This window comes from Protopterus annectens, chromosome 13.part0 (assembly GCF_019279795.1).
Source record: "Protopterus annectens isolate FY-2018-M chromosome 13.part0, PAN1.0, whole genome shotgun sequence".
NCBI lineage: Eukaryota > Metazoa > Chordata > Ceratodontiformes > Protopteridae > Protopterus > Protopterus annectens.
This window is the reverse complement of record NC_056747.1, coordinates 1,354,910,393-1,354,925,042: the sequence shown is the minus strand read 5'-3', so window position 1 is coordinate 1,354,925,042 and position 14,650 is coordinate 1,354,910,393. Positions and strand designations below refer to the sequence as shown.

General features: G+C 42.5%; 1 protein-coding gene across 1 annotated transcript in view; it reads right to left on the bottom strand.

Moving 5' to 3' along the window:
• Nucleotides 1–14,650, bottom strand: part of LOC122788066 (supervillin-like) — a 1,698,127-nt gene that overhangs the window by 684,297 nt on the left and 999,180 nt on the right. The window contains exon 10 of the mRNA XM_044054988.1: nt 14,485–14,650. This exon is cut by the window's right edge and continues 138 nt beyond it. Within this exon, the coding sequence (XP_043910923.1) occupies nt 14,485–14,650 (166 nt within the window). The remainder of the gene's footprint in view (nt 1–14,484) is intronic.

Below are 14,650 nucleotides of genomic sequence, written 5' to 3'. Positions count from 1 at the left end.
TTGTTATGTTAGTGGTAGCTATTCTCATGTTAGCTCGTTAAATCTGGTTTTCCTGTAACTAATTTGCAAGTGTTTTCTACTGTTGTTTTCTGTTTTTTGTTATATTATGGAACTTCTCTCCTCATGTCTTTGCTGAAAAGGGGTCTCTACCCAGTCGGACTAACTCGGTTAACAAATGTCAAATAAATAAATAAATAAATACTGGAATAGTGATCTAAGGAAGGGCATATAACTTAAGTGGACTACTTAAAAGCTGTGCAACATATTTAGCAGTTTTGCAATACATGGATTCAATTTGTGAAGAAATGTTTCGTTTAGGTTCTCACTGGATGGAGATCCATGAAGTAGTTTAGCAAAAACAGTGTACTGGCCAGTGCTGTCCAAGATGACGGAGTTAGGCAGTGGCTAATGTGACACATGGCCCCAAGTCTCTGGTGGATATCCTGCACTGTCATGTTAACGTGCTCCAAGAAAGACAGCTTATGGTCATGTGATCCTCACGTAGTTCTACTGGTCCACTGTTTGGATACTGATGTCATTAAAGATGGACGGGGTGGAGCAGTTGCGTTTAAGTTTGGTTTTCTCTTCATTAGCAATCAATCAGTTTAGATTGTTAAAGCCATAATGTCAGCGTATGGATTGAGTTTTGAATGACCGCATCAATTTCATCCATAATGACTGCACAACATACGATCGCAGAGTCATCTGCATATTTGACCAGTTTCATATCATTAGAAAGGTGATGCATAAAACAAAAACCCATAAAGCCACAAAACCATGAGAAAAGAGCCAGAGAGGTCCAATGTGGAGTTCCCAAGGACATGGTCATGAATCACAGCTAGGCTACAGAAAGTTCAGCTTCTAGAGAGGAAGTCCAAACTAATGCCTTATGAAGGGATGCACCAAGGATTAAGCAGCTGTGGTTCACATGTCCACTGTGGGATTTTTTTTAAAGCACACACGGTTGATAAGCTCACAATGAGGCCTGCAGTTTCTTTATTAAGAATCTAACAAATGCTACACTCTTCTTACACAAAGCACAGCAGACAAACCAGTTGTCAGTTTTCCTGACCTTCGGCATCTCTTAGAAATACAAATGTAGTTGGCAGTGTTATCAAGCCATGAACGATGTATTCTGTATGAATTCTGCTTTTACAAAAACAGAAATAAAACAGAACAGCCAAGAAACAGCACAGACACAACCCTCAGAAAAGGAACTTAAGACTAGTCCTCAAAGACGTCTCATCTTCATGGAACACTGAAGTAAGGCTCATGTTGCATCAAAACCTAACAATCAGAGCTGTACCTGGTGGAGGCAATTGCTAGACCTGATCAGCCAGATGGATCAAAAAGCAGACAAGTGAGCAAATCGGTTGCAAAGTAAAACTTCCAAGGAGGAAAGGAGTTCATTATCTGGGGTAGGAAGAAAGATGATCGATCTCCTTCAAAAGCTTTAATCAGTGTGTGACATGCCACAGGGTTCACCAAACTGTAGTGTAAAGGGATGGAATATCTAAAATTCAAACTGATCAGTTACAGAGCATGGCCCAGGTGCACTGACCGCTTCATAGACTGAAGAAGCAGCGTGGGGGGGGGGGGGGGAGTGCTTTTCCACCAAGATGGAATCCTGTTTTTCTACAACTATTTACCTAACCCTTCTGGGAGATTTTCTGGCAGTTTACAACAATGGGGTCATCTCAGCCAGGAGACATGAAGGAAGAGGTGTCAATGTAAGAACCATGAAACAAAGAGAGCTTTCCCAGCTCAGTGTTACACCTCCTATACTTGATTCAGGATGCTCTTGGGATAGTCCATAAACTACAGACCATGAAATTACGATTTCTAGGCAAATAAGGTACATTAAAACAAACCTTGGATTTTCTGCTTGAAATGGCATAATCAGATGCAGAATAAATAGTAATAGAGGGGTAAAAGGTATATATTCTGTTTTAGTCTGCTGAGACCGTGACATTTACTCCACCTCACCCTGTTGAAAGAAGTATAAGCTAGGAAGAAATGCATTCACTTTTGACTATGACAAGCTGCCCATTCTTGGGAAATAGCAGGCATGCTTCATATAACTACCACGCATGCTTCATATAACTACCACGCATGCTTGATACAACTACTACGGGAAAACACACCTTTTAACCTTGTTCTTCGTGGTGCTAGCATATTATGCAACATTCCTCATCTCTCCAGAACATTTACTAATGATTTAGTAAACTAATGCTTATGACGACTTATTTAAGCCATACCTGAAGTGTGACAGAATGAGTGACAGAGAAATACCACACAGGAGGAGACTGCTGTAACTAGACATGCAGCAAGGAAACACCACACAAGAGGAGACTGCTGTAACTAGACATGCAGCAAGGAAACACCACACAGGAGGAGACTGCTGTAACGAGACACGCAGCAAAGAAATACCACGCAGGAGGTGACTGCTGTAACTAGACATGCAGCAAGGAAATACCACACAGGAGGAGACTGCTGTAACTAGACACGCAGCAAGGAAACACCACACAGGAGGAGACTGCTGTAACTAGACACGCAGCAAGGAAATACCACGCAGGAGGAGACTGCTGTAACTAGACATGCAGCAAGGAAACACCACACAGGAGGAGACTGCTGTAACTAGACACGCAGCAAGGAAACACCACGCAGGAGGAGACTGCTGTAACTAGACACACAGCAAGGAAACACCACACAGGAGGAGACTGCTGTAACTAGACACGCAGCAAGGAAATACCACGCAGGAGGAGACTGCTGTAACTAGACATGCAGCAAGGAAACACCACACAGGAGGAGACTGCTGTAACGAGACATGCATCAAGGAAACACCACACAGGAGGAGACTGCTGTAACGAGACATGCAGCAAGGAAATACCACACAGGAGGAGACTGCTGTAACGAGACATGCAGCAAGGAAACACCACACAGGAGGAGACTGCTGTAACTAGACATGCAACAAGGAAATACCACGCAGGAGGAGACTGCTGTAACTAGACATGCAGCAAGGAAACACCACACAGGAGGAGACTGCTGTAACGAGACATGCAGCAAGGAAACACCACACAGGAGGAGACTGCTGTAACTAGACACGCAGCAAAGAAATACCACGCAGGAGGAGACTGCTGTAACTAGACACGCAGCAAGGAAACACCACACAGGAGGAGACTGCTGTAACTAGACACGCAGCAAGGAAATACCACACAGGAGGAGACTGCTGTAACGAGACATGCAGCAAGGAAACACCACGCAGGAGGAGACTGCTGTAACTAGACACGCAGCAAAGAAATACCACGCAGGAGGAGACTGCTGTAACTAGACACGCAGCAAGGAAACACCACACAGGAGGAGACTGCTGTAACTAGACACGCAGCAAGGAAATACCACACAGGAGGAGACTGCTGTAACTAGACACGCAGCAAGGAAACACCACACAGGAGGAGACTGCTGTAACGAGACATGCAGCAAGGAAATACCACGCAGGAGGAGACTGCTGTAACGAGACATGCAGCAAGGAAACACCACACAGGAGGAGACTGCTGTAACTAGACACGCAGCAAGGAAACACCACACAGGAGGAGACTGCTGTAACTAGACATGCAACAAGGAAACACCACACAGGAGGAGACTGCTGTAACTAGACACGCAGCAAGGAAACACCACACAGGAGGAGACTGCTGTAACTAGACACGCAGCAAGGAAATACCACGCAGGAGGAGACTGCTGTAACTAGACATGCAGCAAGGAAATACCACACAGGAGGAGACTGCTGTAACGAGACATGCAGCAAGGAAACACCACACAGGAGGAGACTGCTGTAATGAGACATGCAGCAAGGAAACACCACACAGGAGGAGACTGCTGTAACTAGACACGCAGCAAGGAAATACCACACAGGAGGAGACTGCTGTAACTAGACACGCAGCAAGGAAACACCACACAGGAAGAAACTGCTGTAACTAGACATGCAGCAAGGAAACACCACTCAGGAGGAGACTGCTGTAACTAGACATGCAGCAAGGAAATACCACACAGGAGGAGACTGCTGTAACTAGACACGCAGCAAGGAAACACCACACAGGAGGAGACTGCTGTAACTAGACATGCAGCAAGGAAACACCACACAGGAGGAGACTGCTGTAACTAGACATGCAACAAGGAAATACCACACAGGAGGAGACTGCTGTAACTAGACATGCAGCAAGGAAACACCACACAGGAGGAGACTGCTGTAACTAGACATGCATCAAGGAAACACCACGCAGGAGGAGACTGCTGTAACGAGACATGCAGCAAGGAAACACCACACAGGAGGAGACTGCTGTAACTAGACACGCAGCAAGGAAATACCACACAGGAGGAGACTGCTGTAACTAGACATGCAGCAAGGAAACACCACGCAGGAGGAGACTGCTGTAACTAGACATGCAGCAAGGAAACACCACACAGGAGGAGACTGCTGTAACTAGACATGCAGCAAGGAAATACCACACAGGAGGAGACTGCTGTAACTAGACATGCAGCAAGGAAACACCACACAGGAGGAGACTGCTGTAACTAGACATGCAGCAAGGAAATACCACACAGGAGGAGACTGCTGTAACTAGACATGCAGCAAGGAAACACCACACAGGAGGAGACTGCTGTAACTAGACACGCAGCAAGGAAATACCACACAGGAGGAGACTGCTGTAACTAGATATGCAGGAAGGAACTACCACACAGGAGGAGACTGCTGTAACTAGACACGCAGCAAGGAAATACCACACAGGAGGAGACTGCTGTAACGAGACATGCAGCAAGGAAACACCACACAGGAGGAGACTGCTGTAACTAGACATGCATCAAGGAAACACCACGCAGGAGGAGACTGCTGTAACGAGACATGCAGCAAGGAAACACCACACAGGAGGAGACTGCTGTAACTAGACACGCAGCAAGGAAACACCACACAGGAGGAGACTGCTGTAACGAGACATGCAGCAAGGAAACACCACACAAGAGGAGACTGCTGTAACTAGATATGCAACAAGGAAACACCACACAAGAGGAGACTGCTGTAACTAGACATGCAGCAAGGAAACACCACACAGGAGGAGACTGCTGTAACTAGACATGCATCAAGGAAACACCACACAGGAGGAGACTGCTGTAACTAGACATGCAGCAAGGAAATACCACACAGGAGGAGACTGCTGTAACTAGACATGCAGCAAGGAAACACCACACAAGAGGAGACTGCTGTAACTAGACACGCAGCAAGGAAACACCACACAGGAGGAGACTGCTGTAACTAGACACGCAGCAAGGAAATACCACACAGGAGGAGACTGCTGTAACTAGACACGCAGCAAGGAAACACCACACAGGAGGAGACTGCTGTAACTAGACATGCAGCAAGGAAACACCACACAGGAGGAGACTGCTGTAACTAGACATGCATCAAGGAAACACCACACAGGAGGAGACTGCTGTAACTAGACATGCAGCAAGGAAACACCACACAGGAGGAGACTGCTGTAACTAGACATGCAACAAGGAAACACCACGCAGGAGGAGACTGCTGTAACTAGACACGCAGCAAGGAAACACCACACAGGAGGAGACTGCTGTAACGAGACATGCAGCAAGGAAACACCACACAGGAGGAGACTGCTGTAACGAGACATGCAGCAAGGAAACACCACACAGGAGGAGACTGCTGTAACGAGACATGCAGCAAGGAAACACCACACAGGAGGAGACTGCTGTAACTAGACACGCAGCAAGGAAATACCACACAGGGGGAGACTGCTGTAACTAGACACGCAGCAAGGAAACACCACACAGGAGGAGACTGCTGTAACTAGACATGCAGCAAGGAAACACCACACAGGAGGAGACTGCTGTAACTAGACACGCAGCAAGGAAACACCACACAGGAGGAGACTGCTGTAACTAGACACGCAGCAAGGAAACACCACACAGGAGGAGACTGCTGTAACGAGACATGCATCAAGGAAACACCACACAGGAGGAGACTGCTGTAACTAGACATGCAGCAAGGAAACACCACACAGGAGGAGACTGCTGTAACGAGACATGCAGCAAGGAAACGCCACACAGGAGGAGACTGCTGTAACTAGACATGCAGCAAGGAAACACCACACAGGAGGAGACTGCTGTAACGAGACATGCAGCAAGGAAACGCCACACAGGAGGAGACTGCTGTAACTAGACACGCAGCAAGGAAATACCACACAGGAGGAGACTGCTGTAACCAGACATGCAGTAAGGAAACACCACTCAGGAGGAGACTGCTGTAACGAGACATGCAGCAAGGAAACACCACACAGGAGGAGACTGCTGTAACTAGACACGCAGCAAGGAAATACCACGCAGGAGGAGACTGCTGTAACGAGACATTCAGCAAGGAAATACCACACAGGAGGAGACTGCTGTAACTAGACATGCAGCAAGGGTCAGACAGTGGTACTGCTGCATTTCCTTGTAGTGTCCCCAATGAAGCCAGGAAAGCAGACATCGGTGTAGAACAAGATATCCCAGAGAATGAATCAGACTCTCTGATCCTGGCACAGGTGGCAAGGTGTCTGAATGCTGCCAAAATGGCTGGCAGTGAGACAGAGGACTCCAAAATTATTACCAAGGGGAACACCAGGCACACACCCAGACCCAAGGGGTGAGCTGAGGGTGCCATGGTCAATAGAGGGGGACCAATTGGTGGTTTCAGTTCATGGAAATCACAGCCATAAAAGCAAGTGATGAGGAGAAAGTGGTTAACACTCTAGCCACCTGTTGCTGTACAAAAACAACAACCCAAAACAGCATTCTATTATCAAGACTGAAATTTAATGGAGTAGGAGCCTGCCAGAGTGTTAGAACCCTTGGCCATGAGGATTCCAAAATGACCCTACAATGGGGTGGGAGCCTGTCCGAGTGCTGGAAGCCCTGGACTTGAGGATTCTAACATGATCATTACCTCCAGGACAAAATAAAAATTGATTGGTCCAGGAATGGAAACTGAATATAAGTCGAGACAGATCAGTCAACGGACATGGTTACATGAACGACTAAATTGTGGATCAGAGTCCACAACTTGTAGCATCAGCTGATGACCAGAGGGTGCACTGGTCTGGATCTCAGATTCATAAGATGAAGTCTGTGTTTTCTGAACTTTGTGCAGCTCTTGGATTAGAACTTAAAGGTTGAAGACTTCCTCTTTCTCTCAGTCCCTGATATAGCACATGAGGAAGATGCCAATTTGCCCAAACTCCTCATGGTTAAGAAAAAACAGACATTAAGGTCAGTAACAAGTTAATTAATGATAAGGCAGATGACTGGGTGGGTAGCCATGTCTTGCTGTTATAATTGGCACCCAAGTCTTTCACAACAATGTCAAGAGGTAGACGGCGTAAAGTCTTAGTACTTTTTATATTGGTTCTCTCAATGCATCTTTCAAAGGTGAGACAGGGCTCAAACATGACCCCGTTCCAGCAGGTTCTTTTACCTGCAGGCAAATTTTTAGAACCGTCATTCCACAATGGCCGAAGAGGGACAAATCTAAACTTTAAGACAAGGTAGACAATACCTGCCGAAGGGCATAGCACCGGTGCAATAAAGAAACCAAGCTAACATATTAGCACTGTTAAACCATACAGAAAAACTCTACTATAGAAATGACAATAAAAAGAATGTTAAACAATGACACTAAAATAATAATAAACATAAATATAATTTTGCAGACACGAGGAGAAAGGATGAAATACAAGAGCAACATAAAACATCATAACAAAAAACAAGCAGCCTGGGGGCCACTCTGGAAACCAGTGTTCAGCAAACATTGAGATAGGTGCCTGAGCAGTGCATTATGAGATAGAATGGACGTGTTTAGCAGCTTGGGAAAGTTGTGAATGCCAAATGGACTTCATGTCTATTACCTTGTTCTTAAAGGTCACAGAGGATGCATGACTATTTACTAGATTACTGCTAATGGATTGAAATGTTCACACCTGTACCACAATCTGCTTGCACCTGACAGCTTAAGTACCTGCAGCATGCACAACAGTGAGCTTACCGCATTACAAGAAAACAATGTACTGTAAACAATGTTACCACATTACAAGAAAACAATGCACTGTAAACAATGTTACCGCATTACAAGAAAACAATGCACTGTAAAAAATGTTACCGCATTACAAGAAAACAATGCACTGTAAACAATGTTACCGCATTACAAGAAAACAATGCACTGTAAAAAATGTTACCACATTACAAGAAAACAATGCACTGTAAACAATGTTACCACATTACAAGAAAACAATGCACTGTAAAAAATGTTACCGCATTACAAGAAAACAATGCACTGTAAAAAATGTTACCGCATTACAAGAAAACAATGCACTGTAAACAATGTTACCACATTACAAGAAAACAATGCACTGTAAAAAATGTTACCGCATTACAAGAAAACAATGCACTGTAAAAAATGTTACCACATTACAAGAAAACAATGCACTGTAAAAAAATGTTACCACATTACAAAAAAACAATGCATTGTAAAAAATGTTACCACATTACAAGAAAACAATGCATTGTAAAAAAATGTTACCATAGTACAAGAAAACAATGCACTGTAAAAAATGTTACCACATTACAAGAAAACAATGCACTGTAAAAATGTTACCACATTACAAGAAAACAATGCACTGTAAAAATGTTACCACATTACAAGAAAACAATGCACTGTAAAAATGTTACCACATTACAAGAAAACAATGCACTGTAAAAAATGTTACCACATTACAAGAAAACAATGCACTGAAAAAATGTTACCACATTACAAGAAAACAATGCATTGTAAAAATGTTACCACATTACAAGAAAACAATGCACTGTAAAAAATGTTACCACATTATAAGAAAACAATGCACTGTAAAAAATGTTACCACATTACAAGAAAACAATGCACTGTAAAAAATGTTACCACATTACAAGAAAACAATGCACTGTAAACAATGTTACCGCATTACAAGAAAACAATGCACTGTAAAAATGTTACCGCATTACAAGAAAACAATGCACTGTAAACAATGTTACCGCATTACAAGAAAACAATGCACTGTAAAAAATGTTACCACATTACAAGAAAACAATGCATTGTAAAAAATGTTACCACATTACAAGAAAACAATGCACTGTAAAAAATGTTACCACATTACAAGAAAACAATGCATTGTAAAAATGTTACCACATTACAAGAAAACAATGCACTGTAAAAATGTTACCGCATTACAAGAAAACAATGCACTGTAAAAAATGTTACCACATTACAAGAAAACAATGCAATGTAAACAATGTTACCACATTACAAGAAAACAATGCATTGTAAAAAATGTTACCATATTACAAGAAAACAATGCACTGTAAAAAATGTTACCACATTACAAGAAAACAATGCATTGTAAAAAATGTTACCACATTACAAGAAAACAATGCACTGTAAAAATGTTACCACATTACAAGAAAACAATGCACTGTAAAAAATGTTTTTCTAATAAGGGGCATGCTTTCTCCCAAAGCCCATATTCTCTTTTATTTTTTTATTCTCACTCCAAGATCAGTGCCCCTCAGGGAAACCCTAATCAGTGACATCCAATCAAAAAACATCTCTTTCTCACACACACACACACATACTCTCTCTCTCTGAGACTGGATTACCAAGTAAAAACTAACATACAAGCATTACAGGTTCTCTCCTATTTGAAGTGAGTGCCTGTAACCTGGAGTGATTATGCTTGAGTATTGATGATGTACGCTCCAACATTATGAATAAGTGACCCATTTAACAAACCATGGGAAAGGGCAACATTGCAGAAGTCTGCAAGATGGAGGCTGTGGTTTGCTTTCACAAGACTGGGAGCAAAACAAAAGGTGAAAACTCCTAAACTCTTAGTTTGACCTCAGTTTTTGAGGAAAGTCACAGAATTGTTACTTATGGACAAATTTTAGAACTGAAAGCTTGTGGGGCAGGGGACTCAAAGAAGCCTGAATTTGTAATAGGAAGACTGTCAAATCAAGGACGGCCAATAAGGATTTATATTGGAAGGTCAGTCAAACAATGGCCCACTTGTAATAGGAAAGTCATGTCACACAAGAGTCCTGAATTGGATAACTACCAGATAGATCAGAAAGGGAGACAGATGCATTTCTTACACTTTTACAAGGACAAGTGACATGGTGAGACACAACATTAAGTGAACAAGTTACACAAGCATGCAGTGAGTCCCAGATGGCAGCGTGGGCAAGCAATGCCAAGATGACACAGAAAGCATGCAGTGAGTCCCAGATGACAGTGTGGGCAAGCAATGCCAACATGGCACAAAGCATGCAGTGAGTCTCAGATGGCAGTGTGGGCAAGCAATGCCAACATGGCACAAAGCATGCAGTGAGTCCCAGATGGCAGTGTGGGCAAGCAATGCCAACATGGCACAAAGCATGCAGTGAGTCCCAGATGGCAGTGTGTGCAAGCAATGCCAACATAGCACAAAGCATGCAGTGAGTCCCAGATGGCAGTGTGGGCAAGTAATGCCAACATAGCACAGAAAGCATGCAGTGAGTCCCAGATGGTAGCTTGGGCAAGCAATGCCAAGACGACACAGAAGATTACAGCAAGTGGCAGTTAGACTTGAGGGAGGCCTACCACTACACCACCAGTGAAGTCAGTACTGGGACACTTCCTTGGCTGAGTTTTATAAGTGACCTAGCTGAAGGATGACCGACAGCTATGAGCAACATTACTGATATACAAGCAGCAGTAGTAGAAGGAATGAAACTAGTGTCATAAATGTGGAAAATGGTCTAAAAACAGGCACCTTACACTTGAGGTGAACAAAATGCATCTGTGAGCAGAAACCCAGGAAATGAGTATACAGGTGGGGACTGGAAAAAGCACCTACCAGCAGTAATAAGGGATGTCCCCAACATATGCAAAGCAGTCAGAGAGATGAGCAAGGAAGATGGGTAACACACACACATGCATGCACAAAGCATCACCAGCAGAAAATGAGAAACTTTTATGCTTAATTGTAGGCAGTTGCCAAGACCTCATCAGAAGACTGCGCAGGCCAGTGACATTATTAGAACAAGGATAACCAGAACAGAGACGGTTTCAGTGAGGGCAACAAAAATGAACCACATGGTTTGTATAACATTTACTTCAGCAGCATGACGTAGAGTCCTAAAGATAAGATGCTTAGTGGAGAGAAGATGCACCTCAAGGGAATACAGTAAAGTCAAGCAGGTAGGAGATTTATAAGAGCAAAATAACTGTGGAAGGCTAGGGAGATGTGAAAGTATTATTACACATAAAGGGTGGTAAATGATTGGCATACTCCTCCTGAAGTGACGGTAGGGTGCAAAACAGCAAATGGACTAAAGAATACATGGACGAGACACAAAGTAACTGATGGGCTTAAAAGTAATGAAATAAGCTGGGTGTGAAAGTTATACAATACAAATAATGGGCAAATCAAATGGCCCCACGATACCTTTTTGTCCTCAGTTGTCACAGTTCTGGATACTGTTCAACCATATCAGCACCCATACTCATCCACACCCTTAACCCCCCCCCCAAACACACTACTCTAATTGGACCACTCTCTTGACATGCTACAGACTCCCAGCATCCCTCTCTCTAACAAGTATAGACACATTTCCCATCTCTGACTACAAATACACATAAACCACTGTTAAGTACAAAAATGTAGCCAGTCTCCAAGAAACAGCATCTGCCTGTGTCTGGTAACATAAGAAACAATGGGGCTTATGTGTGGGGGGAGCAGAAGGGGCTACATTTGATTGGGCAACAGCTACACGCCCTAAATTCAGGGAGTATGGGAGACTGATTACAGCTGTACATCGGTCTGATGGAAGCCAGTGAACATGGACAAAATTCAGGCTGTATACTTAAAAGTACAGCAGGCATTCATACATGGAAGTGTGCATGCACTCACACAGGGATTCACTGCATACCTCAACTCTTGGGAATGCTACTATGGCATGACAACAAATCTTATACACTTATTTTGGTTAATCAGGAGATCCTTTTCAGTAATGACCTGGGCATACAGTTAGTATCTACAACAGCTGACAGAGATTTGCATTTGTACGAATGTAACACTTTTGGTCCACATAAAAGAACTAACAGAAATACGGCAGCGTTGTAACCACATTAAATAAAACAATAGGATTAAACTGTAATGCACTATTTACAAAAAAAGAAAATAATACAAAGCTGGTCCTGCTGCAGTGTTAATACGGACCTCTGATGATTTATTTAATTTGGGTTGTCATTCTCAGGGTTTGCTTTGTAAATGGTTCTGTTGATGCGATACTGAGAGCCGTCATCAGCTGCCTGCCTCCCCATCAGGAAAAAATAAATAAAGAGAACTCCATCATCTTGGTGTATGTGGGCGGAAGAGTGTTGGTGGCCACCCACACACTATACCAGAGGCATCATTTACACTGACTGTTAAAATAATTGACAGCTGTTTTGTAGACTCAAGTTGGTCAACAAAATAGCTGACTGACCGTTCTGTTAAGATTATGTTGTAACACCGTGGTTGGGGAATATGACCTTTTGCAGTATTGTGCGAACCTGGGAGTTACAGAAAACATTGCTGTTTAGTAGCACGCTCCGAGGTCGTATCTTGGAGCATGGCAGCCGATGGAAAACTTTTTTTCATGATTTTGTGTTGACACATTAATGATGTTGATGTTTACTTGTGTGTGTATATGTATGTACATATATGTGTGTGTGTGTGTGTGTGTATATATACACACACACACACACACACACACACACACACACACACACACACACACACACACACACAAATCTGAAAGAAACCAAAAATCAAAGCTTAAACGTATACCATTCAAAATATCTAACAAATCAACATGTAGTTTGAAATCCCCCAAAATTGCCAATCCACAGATGAATAAACACCAGGAAAATTCTGTCCAACACAGTAACCTTTAATTAAAAAGCTTGAGCGCTTTCTCGGGTCTCAAAGTCTCAAACGATTTATCAGCATATTTATGTCATTAAAAAACAGGATAAGAACAATGGCTTAGCTAGACATACAGAGATGTGTCCTTTAATAAGTTTGTCTTTTTTATACTGGAAAAGGTTAAATGCAACCCCAGAGATGGAGATTGGACTATTTGTTATTGCGGAGGGAGTTGTTGCTGCAAATAACTTTAAAATGTAAATATTTCTATAGCCTGTATATTGAAATATTGGCAAATCATATTAAGTGGTTTTATTTACATAATACATCATGTGACTGCTTATTATACAAGGAACTACGTCTTGCATTTATTCATTCTGAAGTCTGTTATCTGAACAAATGAAAATGTTCAATCTTTCTTAATTAAAGGTTACTATGTTGGATGGAATTTGCTTGTTGTTTTATTCAAAATATCTAAAAGTGGGTCTAGCCCCTCTGAACCTCACAGCACACCATGATAATTATATATATATAACAACTTTGTGACCGCACAACATTAAGGAAAGGGCAAATTCAAACGCCCTGCTATACTGTGACCTTCCAGAAACTAATACTAGCAATTCTGCAATTGATGGCTTCTCCTGAATATAATGTGTGTATATATAGAATATGGAAAGTAATTATAAACATACAACACCCATCTGAAATTAAGCATACTGCGCCCATTTCTTGCAAAGGCAAACAAGTACTTCTTACATCAGACTGCAGACACTTTACAAGCGTGCCTTACACCTCACAGCTGCAAAGATTCCAACACATACAGTGCTAGTCTGTGACTGCAGTAACCAAGACCATCTACAGACATATATCATAGCTAACATAACGATAGACTAAAGGTAACCTCACACCAAGTCTTAATGAAATACAAATCAACATCTCTAGAATGCACTACACCAACATTACTGCACGTGCTCTTACAGACACACAACCATTTCTGAGAACGCAGACAGCACTCATCCTCCACTAAAGTACTCAATATTAAAAGGTTTAAAACCCTGACAAGACAACAGAGCACTTATTTATTGTAACAGACTAATTTTCTCTGTATCTCTACCAAGGCTGATACCATCCAATAACAACAATAACCAACACAGAGAATTAACAATCATACTCCCACTGCATGATACAGAACAAGTACCAGACACAGAAAAAGTTACAAGCTTTTATGCTGATAGGGGCTCTGCAGTTATCTTTGCGTCTGACGTATAACCAACATCCATTTGTATCCCTGGCACATAGTGACAGGCTCTCAATCTGAAGTAGCATAGCAGTGCAATTCCAACACAGATACAATACTTCTGACAAGTAATACAGCACCTGTTTTAGCTTATACTGTACACAGTTCAAATTAAGTTCATCTGTCACCCAAATGTTACCTTTTATGTTAATAAATTGACTGTACCTTTCTTTAATTCCTGCACTCATTTCTGTAAATTCATCTGTTTCATCCTCAAGCAAAAACTGAGAATCACTTGCAGCGGTTACTTCCGAATCCTTTTCTTGAACTTCTGTAGATGTTAGCTTAAGATCATCCTTGTGGGACTCCACAGCAGAAGTAGTTGTGTGCT